Here is a 27,969-nt window from a genome sequence, read left to right as displayed (position 1 = left end):
CATGAACATGCTGGATGCAGGTTTTGTAGATCATTTACTTCAACATTGTTTTTTGTATAAAGAAACTTGGTGGCTGATTAGTTGAAAACCATCTGTGTCTATGGCATGTGTAACTATTGCTTCAGCTTGCTTCAGCTTCACTAAAAGTATGAGCTCCATCAGCATAGCCCCATGGGGTTATGCTGACATATGCTCATGGGGTTTATAACCGCAGTCTAGCAAGCTCAGGTTTTTAAGAGACTTCTTGCAGTTCAAAACCAGGATCCCCAGAGAGAGCAATTCAAGTGGCCTCTTTTTGACTCTTGGCACTGCTAAATGAATCCAGAACAAATGAGGCTCTAAGAATGGCAAGGCAAACATGACACCCAAGCTCAAGGAAAGGTTTGTGGGTTTTAAATGGAAAAAAACTATGGTTAGACATAGTATGTTTCACATTTGTTTTAAATCTGAGTAAATTGTGACCATTATGTGCAAGTTCATATGTACTAGGTCAGGCCTAATGCAAAAGTCAAAAAAGAAAAAAGACAACTACCAGGCCCCGTTTCCTAAAGGGATGTTTGAAGGTGCAGCCACCTCTTGTCTGTTGAGTTGTAAACATGGTAAAATGTGCCAGATCCTTTGTCTTGTTTGATCCCTAGGGAAATAAATTTGTCCCAAATCATAGTAATGGAAGCTCCCCACCATTTTCCTCTCGAGACCTATGAATTTGCTTTTCCTGTTTGCTTATAAATAATTTTATCGTTTACTTTAGAAGTGCTTCCTTAGACATATGTGTCTAGTTTTAGATAGGGGACTTGTACGGGAGTGAATTTGGCTTAATCTGTTTTTAGTTCTCCCAGCAGGATAACATTTTAACCCAGGCTGGGGAAAACCCCAATTTAATCACACTCATCCTACCTCCCAGGTAAATGAACCTTTTACCTGGAAGTCACTAGCTGAAATCCAGACATGGCTGCTAGTGACTAAATACACCTGTATCTGTCGGCTTAATGGTGGCCTATATGAAATGAGTTGATAGCCTCAGTCTAGAAGATAAGTATTCAAGATATAAAACTCACCATCACGATTAGCACTCTCATTGCTAGTCTCAGTAGAGAGGCCATGGATCAAATTGACCTAGGAATGTAGAGGATGTACAGAGCACAGGGGCACCTTAGCAGGGCTGTATGGAGGAAGCTTGCACTGCCACTGCCTGCACAGCTCCTGTGACTACATAGAAGATTCTAGCAGCCAGTGTTGTCAACATGCTGCCAGGTTTCTAAAGTCAATTTTTATTCATGCTTTACAAGACACGAACAGGAGTTAAATGCTGATAGCAAATGAGTTAGCAAGTATTGTTCTTTCATGGTGTCATTGTCATTAGCTTTGAGTTAAGTCATTAGTAAGAGAGGGTCTCCGTTAAACACTTTCTTTTCTTTTGAAAAGAAAAGTAAAATGCAGTCTGAAGATTTTAGACCAAAGCTAGCCTCCCAAATTATACAGCTTAGTAAATCTTTTTTTTTTTTTTAATAGCTTCAGACCACAGAAAGCAATTGTTATGGCAAGTCGTCTTATGGTCATCACATTGTGATGCATGGCTATTGGTGACAAATTATTCAGCTTGTCTGGAGGACTGCTTAGATTTCTGACTGATACGCCACTGTCACTGTGGTTTACATTGCTCTTCTCTTCCTGTACAATAGCTCCCTCTGCTTGAAAACATCAATGTAATTATAACCTAGAGCAGAATGAGACCCTTGTTTTGTATTTGCCTGATCAGTAATTTTTATGCGAATTCTTTTTTGTTTCATTCACTGATGTTTAATATGTACAGCTATTTAGCTTGCAGTGGGGGCAAGTGAGACATTGCAAAATAATAGTCCTGACTTTTGAAATCTTACCCTGACAAAGTCCATATAAAGTATTGTGCAGGGACTCTGGCCTTTTCCATGTTAGCAACAGAACGAGTTGGTTGGTATATTTTCAACTAAATGAAATTTAATTGAAAAAAGCTGTCTTGTCAAGGCTGAAAAATTTTGGTTTCGATGAAGACTTCATCAAAAGGAGAGAGAGAGAAACTCGGACTATAGGCTGGTGGTTAAAGTGCTTGCTTAGAACAAGGGAAACCTCAGGTTCAAGTCCCTGCTTTGCATCTATCAGTGATCTGAGATGAAGATCTCTGCAGAGCAAGGATTTGAACCTGTCTCCCCCACATCCCAGGTCCTAACTGCCAACTTCACCCAGACTCTCTTTTCCCCACCACCCCAAGAAACTTGTGCTAGCATGATTTCCTGACTTAGCTGTGCCAGCCAAACCCTAGTGTAAAAGCAGTTACACCAACTAAGCTGTGCTATGCTGTATAGTCTAATGGCTTGTCCACATTACAGAATTAAGTTGACTTTATCTAATTCGACCTCAAGCCCCTGAATTAATGAAGTTGATTGTGCCTGGCCACACCATGCTCATTGTCTCGATGAGTGCATCCTCACTAGCAGCACCTGTATCAATGCACAAAGCAGTGCATCGTGGGTAGCTATCCCAAAGTGCAACTTGCCACAGTGTGATTTAGGAAGTTTGTGCAATGTCTCATGGGACCAAAACATTGTCACCGGGGAGAATCGGAACATTGCATCAACATCCCATGATGCACTGTGCTCCCTCCCTCATCAACAGCAAACAACACAGTGGTTTTTGCACCTTAAAACCACCGTGCGTATGCCATAACCCCAGAAGCATGGCGTCTGCTCAGTTGTGCACTCTTGCTGTGAGCATCTCAAACACCTCACACCCTCTCCTGCAGTATTTCCAGAGCCAAAGTAGGGCCCACCGCATGGAACATAGCGATGTCCTGCAAGCAGCCCTGCTGGAAGCCATTGAAAAAAACAATTCACAGTTGCTGCTGGCAGTCACAGAGCAGCTGTACTCTGTTGAGCACCATTTCTGGTCCTGGGAAACAAGCACTGACTAGTGGGACCGCATCATTTTGCAGGTATGGGATGACAAGCAGTGGCCACGGAACTTTCGAATGCAGAAAGCCACCTTCCAGGAACTTTGTGCAGAGCTTTCCCCTGCTCTGGAGTTCAGCAACACAAAAATGAGAGCTGCTCTGACAGTGGAGAAGTGAGTGGAGATCGCTATTTGGAAGCTTGCAATGCCAGACAGTTACTGGTCAGTGGGGAATCAATTTGGAGTAGGTAAATCAACCTTGGGAGCTGCTGTGCTCCAAGTGTGCAGGGCCATTAATCAATTTCTGCTATGAAGGGTTGTGAGTCTCGGAAATGTGCAGGACATAGTGGATGGTTTTGCCGTGATGGGGTTCCCTAATTGCAGTGGGGCAATAGATGGTGCGCATATCCCCATCTTGGCACCAGACCACCTTGCCAAAGAGTGCATAACCCAAAAGGGATACTTTTCAATGGTGTTGCAAGCGCTGGTGGATCACAGGGGGCATTTCACTGACGTCAGCGTAGGATGGTCAGGAAAGGTTCATGATGTGCGCATCTTTAGGAACTCGAGTCTGTTCAAAAAGCTGCAATCCAGGGCTTTCTTTCCAGATCACAAAATTAACATTGACGACATTGAGATGCCTATAGTTGTCCTGGGGGACCCAGCCTACCCCTTGCTCCCATGGCTCATGAAGCCATACACCAGCTGTCTGGACAGCAGGAGGGAATGGTTCAACTGTTGGCTCAGCAAGTGCAGAATGGTGGTTGAATGTGCCTTTGGTCATTTGAAAGGGCGCTGGAGAAGCCTACTAACAAGGTTGGACCTTAGTGAGGAGAACATCCCCATGATTATAGCTGTCTGCTGTGTGCCCCATAATATCTGGAAAAAAGGGGGGGGAAATTCTCCACAGGGGTGGGCAGTTGAGACCGATTGCATGGTAGCCATTTTTGAGCAGCCAGACACCAGAGCAATAAGAAGAGCACAGCAAGGGGCACTGCGTCGTTTCAATGAGTCACAGTAATGTGAGCTGCTTGTCTGTATTGTGCTTTCCCAAACCTTCACCAGGCTTGTATCACTGTCCCTGTAAAGCCAACCCCCCGCCCAAGCCCACTGCTTCTACTCAATAAAGAAGATTTATTTCTTGAATCCATTTGCTTTATTTAACAAACATAAGTAAAGAGGGAGAACAGAGAGAAAAGATAACCTTGGGGAAAAGGGGTGTAAAGTTGGAACGGGAAAGGCATTTTCAGCTGTCTAACATAACACCACATTCCAGACCATCAAAGGTCTGTAAATGGGTGCCTTCTGTTCCTTGTACCCTTCCCTTCCCTTCCTCCCCCTGCCCCCCCCCCCCCGGTTAAATGAAAGGGCTAATGGACTTTTTGCCCATGGAACACTTTGGGGAGGATGATTCTGTGCCAGGCAATGCTGGCTGGCTGTTCACCAGGGTCTGCAGAGGGACTCTACCCTCCTGCTTCTGTTCCTGCAGTTCAACCAGATGCCTCAACATATCAGCTTGGTCCCTCATAATCCAAAGCATCTCATCCTGTGCCGCACGCTCTCGTTTCCTGCTCTCCATGTCCATGTCTAACTTCTCGGACAGTGAAATCCTCCACGCTCTCAGCTCTGTGTCAGCTGTCCCAGAGGCATTCATTAGCTCGGTGAACATATCCTCCTGCATTCTCGTTCTCTTCCTTCTAATCACTGAAAGTCTGCTTTCAGGTGTTGACCTGCCGAAGGACACATTTCCAGCTGTCATTCGGGGGGAAAAAATAAAGGTGCCATTGTACTTAATAAAATGTTTCCATAGCAAAGCTGTTTTCATAAAAAACAAAACAAAAAACCCCCTTATTACACTTGATGCAAGCCATAACATAATCAGAATCCATAACTGTTCACTGTGCCGTTTTGCTGCTCCAGCCATGGTGAGTAGGCCCCCCCCGGGTTGTGGGTGACCGCACTTTTAATGAAGTTTATGGCAGGCTCACGTCCGGAGCACAGGTAGCTAGTCGAACAATGGCCCTTCCCCATAGGACCACGGGAAGCTGTTTACGAACAGGGTGGGGGGGAATGTTTTCACTCCCAAATTGCAGAATCTTTCATGTGGGGCCCCAGTCTCCATCAGCTACTTTAAACTACTTGCCGACCTATGCCGAGCACAGTAAAGGCACATTAGCGGCCGCGTGATTTGGCGATCCGGAATGTGGGAGGGTGGGCTGGGTCTACATGCTCTTCTTTTTTTTTTTCTTCTGTGTAAGAGCACTTTTAATGATAACTTCCCCCATTTCCCCTAGGCGACTCTATGTGATATCAGTCTCCTGAGGGTAACAGAGGTGGAAAGGAAGGAGATGCTGCAAGCGTCCGGGTATAGACCCGGACCTTATGCTGCGTACTGCAATGATGCCAGCAGAATTAATTAAGGAGTTGCATGGGAAAGTGTCCTACCATGTTGGAAGAAACAAGAATGCCCTGCCCAGAAACCTTCTGCAAAGGATTGCAGAGTACCTCCATGAAAGTTTCCTAGAGATATCCATGGAGGATTCCCAGGCTATCCCTGTCCACATAAACAGTCTTTTCTGGGGGCCACCCTCTGCGTAGCTGGAGTGGCCTCTTGTGAGCAGAGAACTGCAGTCCTCGCTTTTTCTTCACAGTAAACATGCATGTAAACCGTGCGCGTGCGTGTGTGTGTGTGTGTTAAAGTTTAACCGGACTTTCATTGTAACTGTATACTCACCAGAGGTGCCTTCCCTGGCATCATGGTCAGCCACCATGATGTCCTGCGACCCACAGGGCTCCAGGGTTAAAAATATTTCCTGGCTCTCAGGGAGAATGGATCTACCACCTGCCCATCTCCCATTCTTCTCCTCCCCCTCCTCTTCATCCACTCATATAATCCTCCTTGCTGTTCCTAGACTCTCACACCTGTAAGGTGTCCACGTTGCTTGTGGGGGTGCTGGTAGGGTCACCCTCAAGAATCGCATGCAGCTGCTTGTAGAACAAGCATGTGTGGGATTCAGCACCAGAACGACTGTTCGCCTCCCTTGCCTTCTGGTACACTTGGCGAAGTTCTTTTATTTTTACAGGGCACTGCGTTGTGTCCCTTGTGTAGCCCTTCTCCCCCATTCCACAAACAATTTTTGCATAGATATCAGTGTTTCTTCTGCTGAATCGGAGCTCTGCCTGCACAGACTCTTCTCCCCACACAGCGATAAGATCCACTGTCTCTTGTGCAGAACAGGCTGGAGCGCGTTTGGAGTGTGTAGTCTCCATGATCAGCTGTGCTCAAGATGGCACGCTCCTAGTGCTGGTCAAACAGGAAATGGGAAATCAGAAGTTCACGGGGCTTTAGCGGGGATGGGCTGTTTTCTGTGTATCTGGCTGCAGTGCAGCAAAGTTGAGAATGATCTCCAAAGCGGTCACAGATGAGCATTGTGGGACACCACTTGGAGGCCAATTAAGTCGAATTACACAACGCTGCGTCTGCACTACCTCACAGTCGGCCCATGAAAATCAAACTAAGTGCTACACCTCTCGCAGATGTGGATTACAGAAGTAGACATCAGAGGTGACTTAGGCTGACATAAAGGACCTCGCAGTGTAGACACCAACATTAACAGGTCGACTTAAGGCTGCTTCCTTCCACCTAATTCTGTAGTGTAGACCAGTCCTAAGTCAGTTTGGGGAACCAGTGAAAATTATACTGGTATAAGAGCAGTTTTGCTAGTATAAGCTACAACAAATTTTGAAAGTTTCCACAAAACAGAATTGTTGTACTCTGGTCAGCTCTAATCAAATTGTCTTCACTGCTCTTCTGTTCAAACATGGCTTTGGTAGTAAGGGTGCACAAAGCTTGCTGTGTCTGTTTACTAGAGGCAGGCAGGGCAGTAACCACTGCGGGTTCTACAGAATACAAGTCTCCCAATTCTGGAGATCCTTCTCATTCCGCCGCTTTGTTTTTAGAGAATCTGATGGGTTCCCCCATTCCCCTTCTCTCTAGTGTCAGATGTAACTTGGGGACATGTAATTAAGTCTGTACATAATCTCAGAGGCTTGGCATTTTAAACAAACAACGTACATGCACACACAAATCTCTACAGAAGGTTTTCTACCCCAAGACTTCTTGTCAGAGGTGCACTGTGCAGGTCTGAGCAGAAGTAATAGGGTAGTCGAAGCATGCAGGCAACCATGTAGTGAGCAGTGCATCAGAGCCTGGAAAAGAGATTGCTAGACCTGATTACCAGACCCAGTTCATGCAGGGAATGGACTGGTATAGGGAGTGAGTGTCCAGTACTTGGGAAGTGTATAAAACAGAGTCAGTCTTGCAATGGGCTGAAATTAACTTGTTTTACCTTAACCTGATTTAGCTTCAGGCCTATTCCTTTTTTTTTTCTCCTGAACCGATTTACTCATCTCTAATTTCAGTCTTTTGCTGATGTTGCAACCCCCCCCACCACCACCTTAAAGCTAGTAAATTGTTGATTTGGAAGATTTGATTTTTGTGTGTGTAACTATATACGAATAAAAACAAAGTTAAAGGAACATTCTTTAAAGTCAAACAGTCAAAAGTTAGGAAGTGCCAAATTTATGGTGGCCTGTGCAGTCTTAATTCTGCCTCCTTGTGCATCCATCCTGTGCACTGAATGAGCTGGGTCCTGTGAAAAACCAGTATGTGTTTGTGTAATATTAGACACAATGCATGCACATAAGGGGTATTCCAAGCACTAGAGAGAGAGCGAATGTGTGCCACAATATTAAAATAAATGATGCCTGGTTTAACAATTATGAAAGGTGTTGAATGTATGTTTTCTGCTACTATATAATGATTAAAATCTTTGGTCATTTTATCTTATTGGATTAGGATGGATTTTCAAATGGGTAGACATTTGACGGAAGTGGTACATTTAGACATAAATCAGAAGGAAAAACAATTGGAAAAATATTCCTAAAAGGAATTAGCATCCCTCAAACCAGTTTATGAATCAATGATCATGGAAAAATCTGTAGGTCTATCAAGCACGTGATCTTTCATATTTTAAACTTTCCCATCTTTTCAAGCAGTTGCTTATCTTCATTAAAAATCCTCTCCTAAAACAGTCCTATGTCTTGTTTTTTAGCACTGTAAGTGTCTTTCTGTGTATGTAAAGCACCATGTAAATGTATAGTGCTCTATATTACAATAATCTGAGCAAATGTAACTGCTAAATCCTGAACACTTCTGTAAATTGTAAGGATTTTTTTAATCTAACGTTCACTGACATGAAGCCTTGAAAATCATATGCATGGACATTGTCTGACTTTTGGTCATAATAGGGTGGACTAGAGGGGATGTGAAGGAGTCAGCGCTGCTTTTCTATCTGCAGCTTGGCCTGTCCCCTCTTTCACTTGAGAGAGCTGCTTTAGGAAGGCATAAATCAGCTTGCTCCAGAGCCTGGATTTGTTAATCTTATGAGCATGCTACAGTGCCCATTTTTTCCTCTCTCTGTCTTTCAGGCTGTTAGGATGGTTATATTCATGGACCGTCCTTTTGTTGTGTGTGTTTGTAACCTATGGGATAGCCCCCCAGCATAAGATTAGTTACTCTTTTGTATATTCAAAATAAATAACACAATGCATTTATTGGGTTTTGTTGGGCCTGCTTTTTCAGGATCCCCTAGATCCAACAAGAACGGCCATTGTGATCAGCTCCCTGGTAGCGGATGGAGTAGCCGAACGCGGGGGTGAACTGTTACCAGGCGACCGCCTGGTTTTTGTAAATGAGAAATATTTGGACAATGCCACTCTAGCAGAGGCGGTAGAAGTGTTGAAATCTGTGCCCCCAGGTACTATTCGCCTTGGCATCTGCAAGCCTTTGGTGGTAAGGACTTTCTTATTTATTCTATGTTTTTTAATTTATTCTATGTTGTCACAACAGTGACACGTACGGGTGTAACGTGTACATAAGCCCCAATTCAACAAAGCATGTTGTTTAAGTCCATCCCTATTCAAGACATCACTGAAGCAAACGTTTAACTCAAAATATGTGCTTAAGCCCCCAATCAGTAGGACATAAGTACATGCTTGAAGTTAAGAACATAAGTACTGTCCTGAATAGGGATACTTTTTGGATTTGGGACCATACAGCAGACTTGACAACGCTGCTTTATTGTTCATTAATTAAGTTTATTTGTGTAGCGCCATATAATAAAACCCGAGGCCATGAAGTGCTTGCAGTATAAACAGACAAAGAAGCCCTGAAAGAGGAATGTAACAAGGTTTTTGAATTCTTTCCTATTTAAAAAAAAAAAAAAAAAAAAAAAGTATGTACTTGCCTATATCCTTATATAGCTTCTTTCCCCTTTGTCTCTTGTTAGGGCTGTCGATTAATCACAGTTAACTCAAAAAATTAATTGTGATTAATCACAGTTTTAATTGTTCTGGTAAACAATAGAATACCAATTGAAATGTATTAAATATTTTGGATGTTTTTCTACATTTTCAAATATATTGATTTCAGTTATAATGCAGACTACAAAGTGTACAGCGTTTACTTTATATTACTTTTATTACAAATATTTGCACTGTAAAAATGACAAACAAAAGAGATAGTATTTTTCAGTTCACTTCATACAAGTACTGTAATGCAATCTCTTTATTGTGAAAGTGCAACTTACAGATTTTTTGTTACATAACTGCACTCAAAAACAAAACAATGTAAAACTTTAAGCCTACAAGTCCACTCAGTCCTACTTCTTGTTCAGCCAATCACTAAGACAAACAAGTTTGTTTATAATGCTGCCCGTTTCTTATTTACAGTGTCACCTGAAATTGAGAACAGGCATTCACAAGGCACTTTTGTAGCCGGCATTGCAAGGTATTTACATGTCAGATATGCTAAACATCCATATGTCCTTTTGTGCTTCGGCCACCATTCCAGAGGACATGCTTCCATGCTGATGAGGCTCGTTAAAAAAATGTATTAGTTAAATTTGTGACTGAACTCCTTGGTGGAGAATTGTATGTCTCCTGCTCTGTTTTATCTGCATTCTGCCATATATTTCATGTTATAGCAGTCTCGGATGATGACCCAGCACATGTTGTTAATTTTAAGAACTGTTTCACTGTAGACTTTACAAAACACAAAGAGGGTACCCATGTGAGATTTCTAAAGACAGCTACAACACTTGACCCCAAGGTTTAAAAATCTGAAGTGCCTTCCAAAATCTGAGAGGGACAAGGTGTGGAGCACGCTTTCAGAAGTCTTAAAAGAGCAGCACTCCAATGTGGAAACTACAGCACCCGAACCACCACCACCAAAAAAAAAATCAACCTTGTGCTGGTGGCATCTGGCTCAGAAGATGAAAATGAACATGCATCTGTCCACACTGCTTTGGATTGTTATCGAGTAGAACCCATCATCAGCATGGACTCATGTTCTCTGGAATGTGGTCAAAGCATGAAGGGACATATGAATCTTTAGCGCATCTGGTTCATAAATATCTTGCAATGCCAGCTACAACAGTGCCATGCGAACACCTGTTCTCAATTTCGGGTGACATTGTAAACAAGAAGCGCGCAGCATTATCTCCTGCAAATGTAAACAAACTTATTTGTCTGAGCAATTGGCTAAACAAGAAGTAGCACTGAGTGGACTTGTGGACATTAAAGTTTTACATTGTTTTATTCTTAAGTGCAGTTATTTTTTGTACATAATTCTACATTTGTAAGTTCAACTTTCATGATAAAGAGATTGCACTACAGTATTCATATGAGGTGAATTGAAAAATACTAATTTCTTTTGTTATTTACAGTGCAAATATTTGTAATAAAATCAGCACTATACACTTTATATTCTGTAATTGAATTGTAATTGAAATCTATATATTTGAAAATGTAGAAAACATCCAAAAATATTTAAATAAATGGTATTCTGTTGTTTAACAGTGTGATTAATTGTGCGATTAATCACAACTTTTTAAATTGTGTAATTAATCAGAATTATTTTTAATTGCTTGACAGCCCTACTTTTATTTTATTTTTTATGTAAACCCATCTTTTTATCTTTTCAATTTATAGTAAAACAAATTCTATTCTCCTTCCCCTTCCTCATTCTCTCCTTCTCCATGGTCCTTTCCTCCCTCTCCCCAACAGCCCCACCTTTTTATTTATTTTATTTATTTTAAGAATTTGGGGCTTTTTTACCTTCCTGATGGTGTTTTTAATGCTAATGTATGCTTCAACTGCCTTTATAGGGAGAAAGCAAAGAGGAGGAGAACTTTTGCATTGTGGATCCCAGCACTATTAAAGACAACTCTGCATCTCCAGTAAATGATATTAATTCATCAATAATGCTTGAGGCACCACAGGTATTTGGCTGCTGTTTCGTTCTAGTTAAAATAGTTTAGAAGGAATTGAGGTTCTAAAAGCCCCCTTTCACCTTCCAAAAACAAGTGTCCTTCAGGAGAGGTGTCAATCCAGGGTTCATTCTGTCTGGTGGGAAAACAGGAGTCTGGGATGAGCTGTGTGTTCTGGTAAACAATCCCTCTCTAAAACAAATTCTAAGATTCAAGGCTTTTTGTGAGCTAATGCTGAATGTGTATGTGACACCTTGCCTACAGAGATACTGGGCTATCTTATTTTCTAACCCATTATGTTAAGATGCATTGTCTTATCTTGAATATGAAAGGTGATATGAAGTAAGAATGTTAGATCTACTGCTAATAATGATCAGTTATTAATTCAAGGGGGGGGGGAAAGGTGTGTAAGCAGGGTTTCTTTAGGAAAAGGCTGTTTGTTATCCCATGGTTGGGGTGCTAACCTAGGATCTGCAAGTCCCTGCTTTGCCACAGACTTCAGGGACATGAGGAGCTGGAGTTTGATACCTTCACTTTGATACAGTAGGACCTTACTTCATATTTTGACTTCAGTGGGCTTCTCATGGAGTAACATACTACTTAATAGCAGTAAAGGTATTGACCTCTGGCCCTAGAGTCTCAAATTCTCCTGCAACACTTCTCTAGCTGTCACGGCTTGTAATGAACCTAATGTGTGTAAAATTGTTTTGTTGTTTGTTTGTTTGTTTGTGTTTTTTTTTTTTTTTTAAAAAACCCACCAAAACTGGTCGGTCACTCACCAGTGTTAGTTATTGCCTCAGCCCACCAATCTATCTAATCGCTGTTGTGTCAAGTTGGCACACTTCAAAGAAGCAGCTCTAAAAAGGGTAATGGCAGGCACCCTTTACTGGATTAGTATTTCAGCTGGTGAGATGAGTGGATTGATCTGACTCTGGAGGGTGAGATGTTGGCCTTTTAATTAAAGGATTGTGTGGAATAAGCAAGGGATGCCTTCCTGATTAAACTGATGATGATATGCATGCTTGCGTAGTGGGATGGAAGATAAATCCTCAGAATGTTATGTTAGATTTATTTAGGCTTTTTCCTGCAGCTCTTAAAAAAATACTGTCTAACAATTCCCATTCCCCAGCTTCCGCCCAGACTTGCTTTTTCCTATAGCTCCAGGAATAGTTGAGTTGCTCCCAACTTTCATTTCTTTATTGTTTTAAAAAAGTCATGTCTGTCTTTGTAAAAATGGTAAATCAGGGCAAGTTTCAAAGTTCCAGTTTAGCTGCTTCTGCTAAAATGTAAAAGCTAACGGATACTCATTTAAAAAACAGAACAGTGGTTGTAATATTAAAATGTGCCTGACGTAAAACACAACTGTAAGAGAGCTTGCAGGAAACACGATGTCAAATCTATACTCTGTAATGTTTTATGCAGGGTTTTAGAGATGAAACGCTCTTTCAAGAAGAACTTGTTGATGAACCACTTCTGGATTTGGGGATGCCGTTTCTGCTACCTCAGAATGAAACAGACCATAAGGAGTCCTGGGAAATGCATGAATTCCTTAAGGCTAAAATAGAGGAAATTGGTGAAGAGCGGGAAATGTTAGTGGATGAGTATGATGTGGACCCGGATTATTTTACATATGCCTCATCACATGTAAAGGACACAACTCCACCTGCTGGGAAGAACCTCGTTTCGATTGGAGAATGGGTGAAGCAACTTGAGCCAACTAAAACACCAGATTTAAGATCCCTTATTAGCACAAATGCTAAGCAGTCCCCACATTACCTGTATGATGATGAAGAAATGGTAAGAAATGTTACCCTGGGTTTCAATCCTGCGTCAGGATCAGCTAGTATGGCTCCCTTGTAACTCTACAGAGTCTCAGTGAAGTGGGTAGGAGACCAGCTAGCAGATACTGATGCAGGATTTGGACTTGTTTTCTATCACGATTTTTTTACTCTTGTTTTTTATGGTTAGGTGGATTTTGACATAACTAATTTAGACAAGATCTCTCAGTACATCAAGTAGATACCAATGGACATTATTCTCTTGCACTTAACACATTCTTAAAATCTCAAAACTAAAATGTATTTTCTTGCTGAATATTGATCACCATTTGGCAAATAATTTGCTATGTTGTTAACGCTGCAGAACTAACGATGGCTCCCTTTGGTGACCCTTCGATCTGCGTCTTTGATATAACTTGGCAGGTGTGTCTTCCATCATCTCTTGTTGGAGCACAGGAGATTCAAAGCTCTCCTTGCCATCTTCTAACTTCTGTCTCTTGTTTTTCTGCAGTGCTGTGGCACGTCCGTGAAACTGACTGTCATCCTGATCTCTTATCGCACCAGCGCAGAATGTCTTGAGGGCTGCCTGTGCTGCATTGTTAGCTCAAGCTATAGCTCGAGTGTTGCCCCAAAACCCAGCTGCTGTTCAAGCACACACATCTCTACCTCGAGTTCATTGGTGCTTTAAATTCAAGCTAGCTAGCCAGCCTGTTGGGGGCATGGGTTGAGGCTCGAGTGCTGCTGATGCTGGAGCTAGTAGAGCAGTGGGGACTCAACTACTGTGTGCTGCTAATCCAAGCCCTCTGTGCGGCTCAGTTATTTTGCAGCGGGACTGCTGTTACTTAAGCTACTCTAGCTCGAGAGACAATAACTGAGTGGCTAACTTGAGCTAAGGCGGCAATGAAGACAAGCCTTAGAGATCTGGATGTTTGTCAGTTCCACTGAGGGCAGCTGCTTTGTAAGACACTGAGTGGAGCAGTACAACAGGAAATGATGAGGGGGAAAGAGATTGTGACAGACAGATAATACTGGGTCTGGGAGGGAGGGAGACAGCATAGGGCACAATATGTGAATGAAAATTTTGCATCCTCTAATACTCTGAGAATTTCTTCCCCTCTGAGTTTGCTTTCTGTTCCTGCATCCCCCTGAAAAGAAAGGGATGAAACCAGTTTTCCATGCACCTAGTTTGCCAATGCAAGTCAATTTTATCCTCAGTTTCCAGATGAAGAAATTGAGGTAGAAATATTAAGTGACTTGTTTAGGGCCACAGAGGTTTTAGCAGGGAATAGAACGTTTGGTCTTTCATCTCTTGTAGGCCTGTGGTCTCTATGTAAAGTTGCCAAAATGCAGCTTCTGGTGAATGTGATATTGATGTAAAACTGTGGTTATTCCACATAAGTGTCAGGTGAAAACCCCCTTGCTTCCTCTCTGGGTTGCAAAACAGGTACATAGTATGAAGTTCATTTTGTATTTTAATCACACCTGACATTGTTCACACTCACCACTGATATTGCCTAAATGAGCAATTAAGTTCATAATTATCCAAAAAAATGTTATGTAGTTATGAAAAATGTGAATGCTGTAAAATCAATGTTTATGTCAAATACTGCTCTATGGGGCAAGGCCAATGCTGTCTAATTTTTAACTTCTCTTTTCTCTTCCATGAAGTATGAAGCCACAATGGAGAACAACTGCCAAACAGCCATATTTGATGATATTGAAATGACTGAGTCCATAGCAAAAAGCAAACTGGATTTAGGTTTGTAAAAGGCTTTTTTTTAATTTTCATTTTGCAATACAGTTTTGTTCATATCTTTCAAACGAGGTAGTATCCACAGTATGAATCATACTCTCTCAAGACGATGGTCTGGCTTTGATGCCTTCCTTTAAAAGGATCCCCTCAACTTCAAAATCCCATGTGTTTCTCTGAAAATATTTACCTACTTATTGTTATAAGTAAGTAATAAGTAAGTAAGTAAGTAATCCTTAGTGACTGTAGCTGAAAGAGACCAGAGAAAATAATGCTACTGTTTCTCAGTTGTTGTTTTTAGCATGTCTGCTATGTGCATTTGACTCTTGTGTTGTCAGTTTCCGCTATATAGTTAGGATTCCATTGGAACTACTTACACTCCATAAGTGTTTGCAGGATTGGGCCCTAAATCACTTCCATTGTTGGTTGTGAAGGACCTTCACCACTACCTCAGAAATGAAGCAACTTTTACTGCAAGTAAATCTGCATTCAGGTTTTTTTAAAAATTTTTGTTAACCTATATTTGGCAATATTGTAGTCAATAAGAGCCATTAACAATTTTATGATGGGGTGCTGTCCATCATATTTGTGCAATCTCACACTCTCAATGTTTGGACAGAAAGAGTAGACCTTTCTTTCAGTTTGAGCCCCAAACTTTAAAGCTGGCTGGTGTCGTAGATCCAAGATGTTCCCTGGAGAATGGGGGGAGGGATAGCTCAGTGGTTTGAGCATTGGCCTGCTAAACCCAGGGTTGTGAGTTAAATCCTTGAGGGGGCCATTTAGGGATCTAGGGCAAAAATTGGGGATTGGTCCTGATTTGAGCAGGGGGTTGGACTAGATGATCTCCTGAGGTCCCTTCCAACCCTGATATTCTATGAATGGTCTCTGAAAGAGGACATCATCCACCTGATCTCCAGTCATTGGGGCGTGCTAACAGTGGACCTGTGTGTAACACAAAAAATGCAAAGTTCACCAGTTCTGCAGCAGGTACCCCGCTCAGAAAGCTGCAGCTCATGATGTGTTCACTACCCTGCCTAGTCTACATGATCCCTTTAGTTTCTCTTATCTTCTGAATGTGGTCCTAGATGGGCATCCACTGGTCCTCAGAGTTCTGGAGAATCCTCAAATGTTCTGGTCTGCAAACCTTACCTTGTCCCAGGGGAGCAACTTTGGGAGGAACTGGTTGAGAATTTGGAAGTGGAAGGCAGCTTAGGTGAAAGTGATCATGAAATGGTAGTGTTCCTATTTCTAAGGAATGGTAGGAGGGAAAACAGCACAATAAAGATAATGGATTTTAAGAAGGCAGACTTTAGCTAACTCAGGGAGTTGGTAGGTAAGATCTCCTGGCAAGCAAGTCTAAGGGGAAAAACAGTTCGATAGTTGGTAGTTTTTCGAAGAGACATTATTAAGGGTACAAGAACATAGGAAAGATAGGAAATATGGCCAGAGTCCACCCTTGCTTAACCAGGAAACCTTCAGTGATCTGAAACTCAAAAAGAGTCCTACAAAAAGTGGAAACTAGGTCAAATTACAATGGATGAATATAAACAAATAACACAGTATGTCAGGACAAAATTAGAAAGGCCAAGGCACAAAATAAGATTAAACTAGCTAGAAACATAAAGGGTAACAAGAAAATATTCTACAAATATATTAGAAGCAAGAGGAAGACCAAGGACAACATAGGCCGATTACTCAATGAGAGGGGGAAGACAATAACAGAAAATGTGGAAATGGCAGGAGTGCTAAATGACCTTCTCCCGTGCGCCCCCCCTCCCCCCCCCCCAAAAAAAAAAAGGTTAGTAGCGATTCAGTGTCTAACATAGGGAATGCCAGTGAAAATGAGGTAGGATCAGAGGCTAAAACAGGGAAAGAACAAGTTAAAAATTACTTAGAGGAGTTAGATGTCTTCAAGTCACCAGGACCTGATGAAATACAGCCTAGAGTACTCAAGGAACTGACTGAGGAGATATCTGAGCCATTAGCGATTTATCTCTGAAAAGTCATAGAAGACGGGAGAGATTCCAGAGGACTGGAAAAGGGCAAACATAGTGCCCATCAGGAAAAAAAGGGAAATAAGGACAACCTGGACAATTACAGACCAGTCAGCTTAGCTTCAGTACCTAGAAAAATAATGGAGCAATTAATTAAGCAATCAATTTGCAAACACCTAGAAGATCATGAGGTGATAAGTAACAGTCAGCATGGATTTGTCAAGAAAAAATCGTGTCAAAGCAACCTGATAGCTTTCTCTGACAGGGTAAAAGCCCTGTGGATAGGGGGAAGTGATAGATGTGGTATATCTTGACTTTAGTAAGGCTTCGGATACTGTCTCACATGACGTTCTCATAAACAAACTAGGGAAATACAACCTAGATGGAGCTACTATAAGGTGGGTGCATAAATGGAAAACCATTGGAAAACCATTCCCAGAGAGTAGTTATCAGTTCACAGTCAAGCTGAATGGCGTATTGAGTGGGGTCCCACAGGGATGAGTTCTGCATCTGATTCTGTTCAATATCTTCATCAATGATTTAGCTAGTGGCATAGAATCATAGAATATCAGGGTTGGAAGGGACCCCAGAAGGTCACCTAGTCCAACCCCCTGCTCGAAGCAGGACCAATTCCCAGTTAAATCATCCCAGCCAGGGCTTTGTCAAGCCTGACCTTAAAAACCTCTAAGGAAGGAGATTCTACCACCTCCCTAGGTAACGCATTCCAGTGTTTCACCACCCTCTTAGTGAAAAAGTTTTTCCTAATATCCAATCTAAACCTCCCCCACTGCAACTTGAGACCATTACTCCTCGTTCTGTCATCTGCTACCATTGAGAACAGTCTAGAGCCATCCTCTTTGGAACCCCCTTTCAGGTAGTTGAAAGCAGCTATCAAATCCCCCCTCATTCTTCTCTTCTGCAGACTAAACAATCCCAGCTCCCTCAGCCTCTCCTCATAAGTCATGTGTTCTAGACCTCTAATCATCTTTGTTGCCCTTCGCTGGACTCTCTCCAATTTATCCACATCCTTCTTGTAGTGTGGGGCCCAAAACTGAACACAGTACTCCAGATGAGGCCTCACCAATGTCGAATAGAGGGGAACGATCATGTCCCTCGATCCGCTTGCTATGCCCCTACTTATACATCCCAAAATGCCATTGGCCTTCTTGGCAACAAGGGCACACTGCTGACTCATATCCAGCTTCTCGTCCACTGTCACCCGTAGGTCCTTTTCCGCAGAACTGCTGCCTAGCCATTCGGTCCCTAGTCTGTAGCGGTGCATTGGATTCTTCCATCCTAAGTGCAGGACCCTGCCCTTATCCTTATTGAACCTCATCAGATTTCTTTTGGCCCAATCCTCCAATTTGTCTAGGTCCTTCTGTATCCTATCCCTCCCCTCCAGCGTATCTACCACTCCTCCCAGTTTAGTATCATCTGCAAATTTGCTGAGAGTGCAATCCACCCCATCCTCCAGATCATTTATGAAGATATTGAACAAAACCGGCCCCAGGACTGACCCTTGGGGCACTCCACTTGATACCGGCTGCCAACTAGACATGGAGCCATTGATCACTACCCGTTGAGCCCGACAATCTAGCCAGCTTTCTACCCACCTTATAGTGCATTCATCCAGCCCATACTTCCTTAACTTGCTGACAAGAATACTGTGGGAGACCGTGTCAAAAGCTTTGCTAAAGTCAAGAAACAATACATCCACTGCTTTCCCTTCATCCACAGAACCAGTAATCTCATCATAAAAGGCGATTAGATTAGTCAGGCATGACCTTCCCTTGGTGAATCCATGCTGACTATTGCTGATCACTTTCCTCTCCTCTAAGTGCTTCAGAATTGATTCCTTGAGGACCTGCTCCATGATTTTTCCAGGGACTGAGGTGAGGCTGACTGGCCTGTAGTTCCCAGGATCCTCCTTCTTCCCTTTTTTAAAGATTGGCACTACATTAGCCTTTTTCCAGTCATCCGGGACTTCCCCGGTTCGCCATGAGTTTTCAAAGATAATGGCCAATGGCTCTGCAATCACATCCGCCAATTCCTTCAGCACTCTCGGATGTAATTCATCCGGCCCCATGGACTTGTGCACGTCCAGCTTTTCTAAATAGTCCCTAACCACCTCTATCTCCACAGAGGGCTGGCCATCTCTTCCCCATTTTGTGATGCCCAGCGCAGCAGTCTGGGAGCTGACCTTGTTCGTGAAAACAGAGGCAAAAAAAGCATTGAGTACATTAGCTTTTTCCACATCCTCTGTCACTAGGTTGCCTCCCTCATTCAGTAAGGGGCCCACACTTTCCTTGGCTTTCTTCTTGTTGCCAACATACCTGAAGAAACCCTTCTTGTTACTCTTGACATCTCTCGCTAACTGCAGCTCCGGGTGCGATTTGGCCCTCCTGATTTCATTCCTACATGCCTGAGCAATATTTTTATACTCTTCCCTGGTCATATGTCCAACCTTCCACTTCTTGTAAGCTTCTTTTTTATGTTTAAGATCTGCTAGGATTTCACCATTAAGCCAAGCTGGTCGCCTGCCATGTTTACTATTCTTTCGACTCATTGGGATGGTTTGTCCCTGTAACCTCAACAGGGATTCCTTGAAATACAGCCAGCTCTCCTGGACTCCTTTCCCCTTCAAGTTAGTCCCCCAGGGGATCCTGGCCAACCGTTCCCTGAGGGAGTCGAAGTCAGCTTTCCTGAAGTCCAGGGTCCGTATCCTGCTGCTTACCTTTCTTCCCTGCGTCAGGATCCTGAACTCAACCAACTCATGGTCACTGCCTCCCAGATTCCCATCCACTTTTGCTTCCCCCGCTAATTCTACCCGGTTTGTGAGCAGCAGGTCAAGAAAAGCGCCCCCCCTAGTTGGCTTCTCTAGCACTTGCGCCAGGAAATTGTCCCCTACGCTTTCCAAAAACTTCCTGGATTGTCTATGCACCGCTGTATTGCTCTCCCAGCAGATATCAGGAAAATTAAAGTCACCCATGAGAATCAGGGCATGCGATCTAGTAGCTTCCGTGAGCTGCCGGAAGAAAGCCTCATCTACCTCATCCCCTTGGTCCGGTGGTCTATAGCAGACTCCCACCACTGCATCACTCTTGTTGCACACACTTCTAAACTTAATCCAGAGACACTCAGGTTTTTCTACAGTTTCGTACCGGAGCTCTGAGCAGTCATACTGCTCCCTTACATACAGTACTACTCCCCCACCTTTTCTGCCCTGCCTGTCCTTCCTGAACAGTTTATAACCATCCATGACAGTACTCCAGTCATGTGAGTTATCCCACCAAGTCTCTGTGATTCCAATCACGTCATAGTTCCTTGACATCACCAGGACCTCCAGTTCTCCCTGCTTGTTTCCAAGGCTTTGTGCATTCGTATATAAGCACTTGAGATAACCTGTTGATCGCCCCTCATTCCCAGTATGAGGTAGGAGCCCTCCCCTCACAGACGTTCCTGCCTGTGCTTCCTCCCGGTATCCCGCTTTCCCACTTACCTCAGGGCTTTGGTCTCCTTCCCCCGGTGAACCTAGTTTAAAGCCCTCCTCACTAGGTTAGCCAGCCTGCTGGCAAAGATGCTCTTCCCTCTCTTCGTAAGATGGAGCCCGTCTCTGCCCAGCACTCCTCCTTCGTGGAACACCATCCCATGGTCAAAGAATCCAAAGCCTTCTCTCCGACACCACCTGCGTAGCCATTCGTTGACTTCCACGATTCGACGGTCCCTGGTTCTCAAACAGTGGGTTGGGACTCCAAACTGGGTCGCAACCTCATTTGAATGGGGTTGCCAGGGCCAGCATTAGACTTGCCGGGACCTGGGGCTCAAGCTCCATCCCCATCTGGGGCAGCGGGGCTTGGGCTCTGCCCCCACTTCCCTTCCCTGGGGTGGCGAGGCATGGACAGAGGCCCTTCCCCCCTCATGGTCATAAAGTAACTGTTGTTGGAAGGGGGTTGTGGTGTAATGACGTTTGAGAACCCCTGGCACAGAGAGTACACTTCTAAAGTTTGCAAATGACACCAAACTAGCAGGGGTTGCAAATGCTTTGGAGGATAGGATTAAAATTCAAAATGATCTGGGCAAACTGGGGAAATGATCTGAAATAAATAAGATGAATTTCAATAAGGACAAATGCAAAGTACTCCATTTAGGAAGGAACAATCAGTTACGCACGTACAAAATGGGAAATGACTGTCTAGGAAGGAGTACTGGGGTCAGACTGGATCACAAACTAAATATGAGTGAACAGTACACTGTTGCCAAAAAAAAAAAAATCAACATCATTTTGAGATGTATTAGCAGGAGTGTTGTAAACAAAATGCAAGAAGAAATTCTTCTGCTCTACTCCGCGCTGATTAGGCCTCAGCTGGAGTATTGTGGCCAGTTCTGGATGCCACATTTCAGGAAAGATGTGGACAAATTTGGAGAGAGTCCAGAGTAAAGCAACAAAAATGATTAAAGGTCTAGAAAACATGACCTATAAGGGAAGATTGAAAAAATTGGATTTGTTTAGTCTGAAGAAGAGAAGACATGATAACAGTTTTCAAGTACATGAAAAGTTATTACAAGGAGGAGGGAGAAAAACTGTTCTCCTTAACCAATGCGGATAGGACAAGAAGCAATGGGCTTAAATTGTAGCAAGGGCGGTTTAGGTCGGACATTAGGAAAAGCTTCCTAACTGTCAGGGTGGTTAAATATTGGAATAAATTTCCCAGGGAGGTTGTGGAATCTCCATCATTGGAGATTTTTAAGAGCAGGTTAGATAAACACCTGTCAAGGATGGTCTAGATAATACTTAGTCCCGCCATGAGCGCAGGGGACTGGACTAGAATACCTTGAGAGGTCTCTTCCAGTCCTATGATTCCCTAAATGGGTGGAGTTTCCAAATAAGGATCCAGTTGGTACTCTTTGTAGATAATGAATGAACAGAAGAGTAAATTATAACATTTGTGATGGACACCACTGGCAGGGCTTAATGTTTTACAGGCAGTTTCCATTAAGCCACCATGTCAGGACAAGGGATAGCCACAGATCATGAAAAATGAGAGGTAGTGAACACCCTGAAAAGCTCAAGGTGCTCCCTAAAAAAATAATTTAAATAGCATTTTCTTAATAATTTAATCTTTGGGACTGAGCTGGTGACATTTAATTATTTTCACCACTATTCCATGATTTGTGATGTCTCTGTAAGGCCAAAATCATGATTTTCCTTAAAATTGATGGTAAAATACTGCTCTGTCTTCTATCAGTGTAAGTAATTTATTGGTCAGTCTGGGAAAACACTCAGTGGCTGGGTGAAGGAGATTGATTTTTTTTTTTGTTTTGTTTTGTTATGCCACCCCCCTTTCCAGCAGAGAGAACTGTGTGGACAGACTCTCTTGCTCTTACACAGAGCCTATGAAATGAAAAATGAATGACATCTCCCTTGATTTCAGTGGGATTCCAGGCAGGCACAGGCATCTGTCTGCATGGTTCTCTTTGCAGGATGGAGGCCTGTATTTCTAAGCTCACTTCTCAATGTATCCTATTACAAGGAGCAGCTCTCATTTCAGTCCTCTAGCATTCTCTGTTGTCTCTGAAAATTATTTACACCAGAAATATAGAATTGCTGAACTGAGGTTATATTATTTATGCAGCAGGAGTGAGTCCCCAGCAGCATTTTAAGTTTCCTGCATGAATGGTTGTTCTGTGTCCCTCGTTGAGTCTTAGTTAAAGAATATTTAGATAAGTTAATGTATTCAAGTCAACAGGCCTGATGAAATTAATTCTAGGGTACTTAAGGAAGTATCTGAAGCAATCTTTCAACAGTTAGCAATTCTCTTTGAGAACTCCAGGAGGATGGGTGTGGTCCCACAGGTCTGAAGAAGGGCAAAGATAGTATTGGTATTTAAAAGTGGAACAAAGAGGACTCATGGTGTTGACCAGTCAGCCTAACTTTGGTACCTGGAGAAATATTGGAACAAATTATTTAATCATCAATTTGTGTGCAGCTAGAGGATAATAGGATTATAAGGAATAGCCATTGTGAATTTGTCAAGAACAAATCATGCCAAACCAACCTAATTTCCTCCTTTGACCAGGTTACTGGCCTCGTGGATATGTGGGAAGCTGTAGATGTGCTATATCTCGATTTTAATAGGGCTTTTGACACATTTTCACATGACATTCTCATAAACAAACTAGAGAAAGGTACTCCAGATTAAATTGCTGTAGATGGTGCACAACTGATGGAAAGACCGTTCTCAGAGTAGTTATTAATGATTGGCTATCAAACTGGAAGGGCATATTTAGTGGGGTCAGACAGTGCTGGGTCTGATATTAATTCAGAATTTTCATTAGTGACTTGGATAATGAGGGAGAGATTATTCTTATCAAGCTTGCAGATGATGCTAAACCAGGAGTGTTTGCAAGCACTTTTGGGGACAGAATTAGAATTCAAAACTATCGCGACGCGTTAGAGAATTGTTCTGAAATTAACAAGATGATATTCAATAAAGGCAAATGCAAAGTACTTCACTTAAGAAGGAAAAATCAAATGCACATCTACAAAATGGAGAATAAGTGGCTAGGCAGTAGTATTGCTGCACAGGATCTGAGGGTTCTAGTAGATCACAATTTGAATATGAGCCAACTATGTGATGCAGTTTTGACAAAGGATAATATCATCCACAGGAGTGTCATATGTAAAACACAGGGTAATTGTCCCACTCCACTCGTCACTGGGGAGGCCTCAGCTGGAATTCTGGGTCCAATTTTGGGTGCCATACTTTTGGAAAGATGTGGATTAATTGGAGAGAGTCAAGAGGAGAGTTAAAAAACAAAAGCAGTAAAAGGTTTACAAAACCTGACCTGTGAGGAAAGGTTAAAAAAAAAATTAGGCATGTTTAACCTTGAGAAAAGAAGATTGCAGTGGGACCTGACAATAGCTTTCAAATATGCTAAGGGCTATTATAAAGAGAACAGTGATTAATTGTTCTCTATGGCCACTGAAGGTAGGAGAAGAAGTAACAGGCTTAATCTGCATCAAGGGAGGTTAGGTTAGATTATTAGGAAAAACTTTCGAACTATAAAGGGTAATTAAACTCTGAAAGAGGCTTCCAAGGGAGGTTGTGGAACTCCCATCATTGGAGGTTTTTAAGAACAGGTTAGAAAAGCACATGTCAGGGATGTTGTAGGTTTACTTAGTCCTGCCTAAATGCTGGGAGGCTGGATTTGATGCAGGGCTGGCCTTACCATAAGGCGAACTGAGGCGGCTGCCTCAGATGCCAGACTGTGGCGGGAGGGGGAGCCACTAGGACCCAGAGTATAGAAAATTGTGTCTGCTGCTGGTGCATATGTATTCTCTTTGCTCTAGATGCACAGAGATGGTGGAGTGCTGTGCTGGGGGAAGGAGGGCACAAGAGACATAACAGGCAGGGAGAAAAGGTGAGAGGGAATAACAGAAAGCAGCAGGAGCTGCAGGGAGAGAGAGGAGGAGGAGCCTCTTACGTACCTCTCTATCACCCCAGGAGCCTGGACTGATTAACACCAGCTTCTCAGGGAGCTTCCTGTTTCCTGCTGCTTCCCTGAACCCATCTGAGGAGAACAGGCAGTCAACTGAAGTAGTAGGAGCCAGTTAGACCCCTATTATGCTATCATCGTCCTCACTCAGGCCCTGCTACCAGCCTGCTTATTTGTTCCCTTCAACTGAGTGTTGAGAGCTCCTATAGCTGGCACAGGACAGCAGTCATGAGTGAAAGAAGAAAACGCCCCTCTGGGGCAGCATTCAGAAAAAAAAAAAAAGAAAGCAAAGGAAGCTTTTCTATCTAAGCAGAAAGGAGCTCTCCTGAGATACATAGACACAAATGTTCATGCTGAGCCTTCCTGCCCCAGTGAGGATGTGAGTGGTGAGGAGATGCCTGATATTTCAGTTAATCAGAGTGCAGGTGACCTGGCAGCTACTTCATCCATTTGAGATGGAAATATGGATGCTGTAACCATGCACATTCCTGAAGAAAAGTGTAGATCAGAGAAGAGTGTGGTGGAGGTGCAAGAAACAGCTGCTGCTGAGTTTAGTTTCTTAAGTCTGGATGATCCAGGACTATATCTGGAGGAATGGAACAACTGGACAAAGCAAAGTCATACCTACAGTCTTACCGGTCAGATGAGGGATTTCAAAACGTTCTGAAGAGTGCACAGAAGTTGGCAGAGGAACTTCACACTGAAGCTATTTTCCCAACCATTGAAGAATACAAGAGTCACCAAAGAAGACGACATTTTCATTACGAAGCACGGATAATCCCATAAGAGACCCCAAACAACAATTCGAAGTTGAATTTTTTAACCAGGTGCTAGATTGTGCAATACAGTCAGTTGAAGAACGGTTCATGCAGCTCAAGGAACACAGCAGTATCTTTGGGATGTTGTATGATATTCCAAAACTCCTCACTATACCTGAAGACCTATGCCAGCAATGCAGGGCACTAGAGAGAGTGTTGACACATGATGACTTGCGTGATATTGATGCGAGTGATTTAGCTGATGAACTGAAAGCCCTTTCAAGATACATTTCAGCAGGATCAACTTCAAAGGCTGTTCTGGAATATATGTGCACAAATAAGATGACCGCCCTCTTTCCAAAAGCTTTTGTTGCTCTGCGCATACTTCTAACACTTCCTGTAACAGTTGCCAGTGGAGAACACAACTTTTCCAAGCTGAAGTTAATAAAAACACATCTACGCTCCACAATGACATGGGAGAGGCTGGTCAGCCTTGCAACCGTCTCAATAGAGCATGAACTGGCCCAGACTGTGGACCTTCAGCAGAAAGCAGTTCAAATCTTTGCAACCAAGAAGACACGGAAAGCACCACTTTGATTATTCAAACAGATAAAAATGCCAATGTTTACTATGCAGACAAGAAAAGTTACATTTGCTATTCAGGCGTTTGAAAGTAAAGTGTTACTTAAAATTTTTGAACAAGGCATTTTAAGTTGTTAGTTCTCGTTTATTGGGGTAGGTAGCAGAGCCGTACCATGAGAGGAGTAGAACAGGAAAAAGGCAGAATTTAGACCTTTCAAAATTTTGGCCCAAGCAAGGGGACATGGGGGTGTCATTTGAGCGCCCCACCTCAGATGCCAAAATGTTGTGGGCCGTCCCTGATTTGATGGCCTCTCCAGGTTCCTTCCAGCCCTACATTTCTATGATTCAAGTCACACATTACATTCCACATTTGGGCCTCAGTTGAGAGGTATGCTTCCAAGTATAGTAGTTTCTAGACACTGTTAATAGTGAAAAGGACAATAGATATAGAGACCTTTACATCTAGCCATTTTACCATTCAGATACGAGGCTTCAGAATGACTCAAAAAGACATAAGTTAGTTTACCTTGAAGCAGCTGAAAGGGATGAACAAAAGATGGAGGATTACATTCTTTCCAGGAACCAGGAAACTGGGAGAGCTGTCATTTCTACTCAGCTTGCAGCAGTGTTGTCCAGGTATGGAGGAAGTGCATGATTTACACTTACTTCTTTTCTATTTTCCTCTTGCTTTAAGTTAGCTGATTAGTGGAGCAGAAAGTTTTGATGAACTGAATGTAACTTTAATCCATAGAAGTCAAATCTTTGACCCTTGCACAAGCTAGAGTAAACTGAATTTTGCAGGTGATCTCTGCAGTAGCCAAATGGCCTGAACTCTCACCACCCAGGCTGCAGAGCACTAACAGATCTGTATCACGTTGGCTACAGCCCCTGCGCTTCTCCTTGGTAGAGGTTTTGGCCAGTGGATCTGTCTCATCAGACCTGTTGACCATGTCTTAGGCCTTCCCCTGACCCGCCTCTAACCTTCTCTCGGAGGTGTTGCAATGAAATCTGCTGCAGTGCATGTGGAGTCTTTGCCCCACCTTTCACCATTCTGCTCCCCCTTTGCAGTGTAACTGTGGCAGTTTGGGCCCTCTGCATCTGCAGAGAATGCGTGGAGAGGGCTCTCGTTCTGTGGGAGCACCTACCAGTGCTGCTTTCTCGTGGGGACATGCAAGTGGAATCTCCTGTTGGGGAAGCCTGGGCTATTCTTTGAATAGATGAATCACATGTGGTATAGCAATATAATTACATCCCACTCTTGGGGATAAAATGGCATGCTCAGGATCTGCTCACATTACATCTCATTTGGCTTTAGGAAGAGTTTGACTTGCCAGTAGACTAGACTGCTTTTTGTGGCTTGTAGTGCACAATTCATGTCATTTATAGCATATTAGCTAATGTTTATAGTCTAAAGAGTCCTATAGAACCAGTAATAAGATGCACAAGTTTAAGCCATTACACAAAAGTTTTTAAATTTGCTTTTCCCCCACCTTATTTGGCTTATGTTGCAACCTTAACTGTGTTTGAACCTATATATATATATTTTAAAGTATGGGCATCTAGTTTCCTGTATAACATTTTTTATTTAAACATGAATATGCTAGAATGTATTGTGTGCTATGGCAGAAGTGTCAAAGCCTGTGTGAGTGTGTGTCGCATGGATGCAATGGTGTTTTTTTTTTTTTCCCCAATTAGTGAATTACCTGAACGAGAAGAAGGAGAAGGAGAAGAAACTCCAAACTTCAGTCATTGGGGACCACCCCGAAAGTATGTTGATATAATTACATTATTTTTTTTTGTTTAAGAGACATTTGAAGCCTTGCGGGCTCCAGGAGTTATTACACTCCTTACTGTAGACTTTTCTTACACATGTGTGACTGTTTTCATGGCCCTTTTATTTTAGAGTGCTCTAGAATAGTGTTAAGGTAGTTAGATGCTCTGGGCTTTATTAAATACTGTAAACGTTAACAGATGTTCAGTGGAGAAGGATTATATATTCTGTGTATATGGCTAATTTTAGAAAGCTGCCAGCTTTGTGTTGCAGTTGAGTTGAAAGTTCTCGTTCAGCTCTTCGCTACTGGTTTGAAACGTTACACATAAGAATTCCACTGTCAGGTACATGGGTTACTCTGCTAATCTTAGTGGCATAACTCTGAATTAACACAAAATTTGGTCCAATAGTGTTTGACTTTCAAGCTACCTAAAAATATTTCTAATCTACATACTAGATAGCAAAGTGAAATAATTCCTTTGATATCTCTCTTTCCAGTCAGTGTATGTTATATATCTTTAACAAAAGAAAGGCCATTTGTCAGTTAAGAAGGCCTTGTCAAGGTTATTTCACTTTGTTTTGAG

The 27,969-nt window shown here is 42.7% G+C and overlaps 1 protein-coding gene across 3 annotated transcripts in view; it reads left to right on the top strand.

The window, feature by feature from the left end:
• Positions 1-27,969, top strand: part of PATJ (PATJ crumbs cell polarity complex component) — a 216,242-nt gene that overhangs the window by 62,653 nt on the left and 125,620 nt on the right. For all 3 annotated transcript variants that reach the window (XM_077824427.1, XM_077824426.1, XM_077824425.1), the window contains 6 exons: positions 8,570-8,779; positions 11,154-11,267; positions 12,678-13,052; positions 14,702-14,792; positions 26,097-26,250; positions 27,310-27,381. In XM_077824427.1, coding sequence (XP_077680553.1) covers positions 8,570-8,779; positions 11,154-11,267; positions 12,678-13,052; positions 14,702-14,792; positions 26,097-26,250; positions 27,310-27,381 — 1,016 coding nt within the window. The remainder of the gene's footprint in view (positions 1-8,569; positions 8,780-11,153; positions 11,268-12,677; positions 13,053-14,701; positions 14,793-26,096; positions 26,251-27,309; positions 27,382-27,969) is intronic.

This window comes from Eretmochelys imbricata, chromosome 8, assembly GCF_965152235.1.
Source record: "Eretmochelys imbricata isolate rEreImb1 chromosome 8, rEreImb1.hap1, whole genome shotgun sequence".
NCBI classification, from domain to species: Eukaryota; Metazoa; Chordata; order Testudines; family Cheloniidae; genus Eretmochelys; species Eretmochelys imbricata.
Note: the sequence above shows the minus strand (reverse complement) of the source record. Positions and strands in the feature narration are given on the sequence as shown.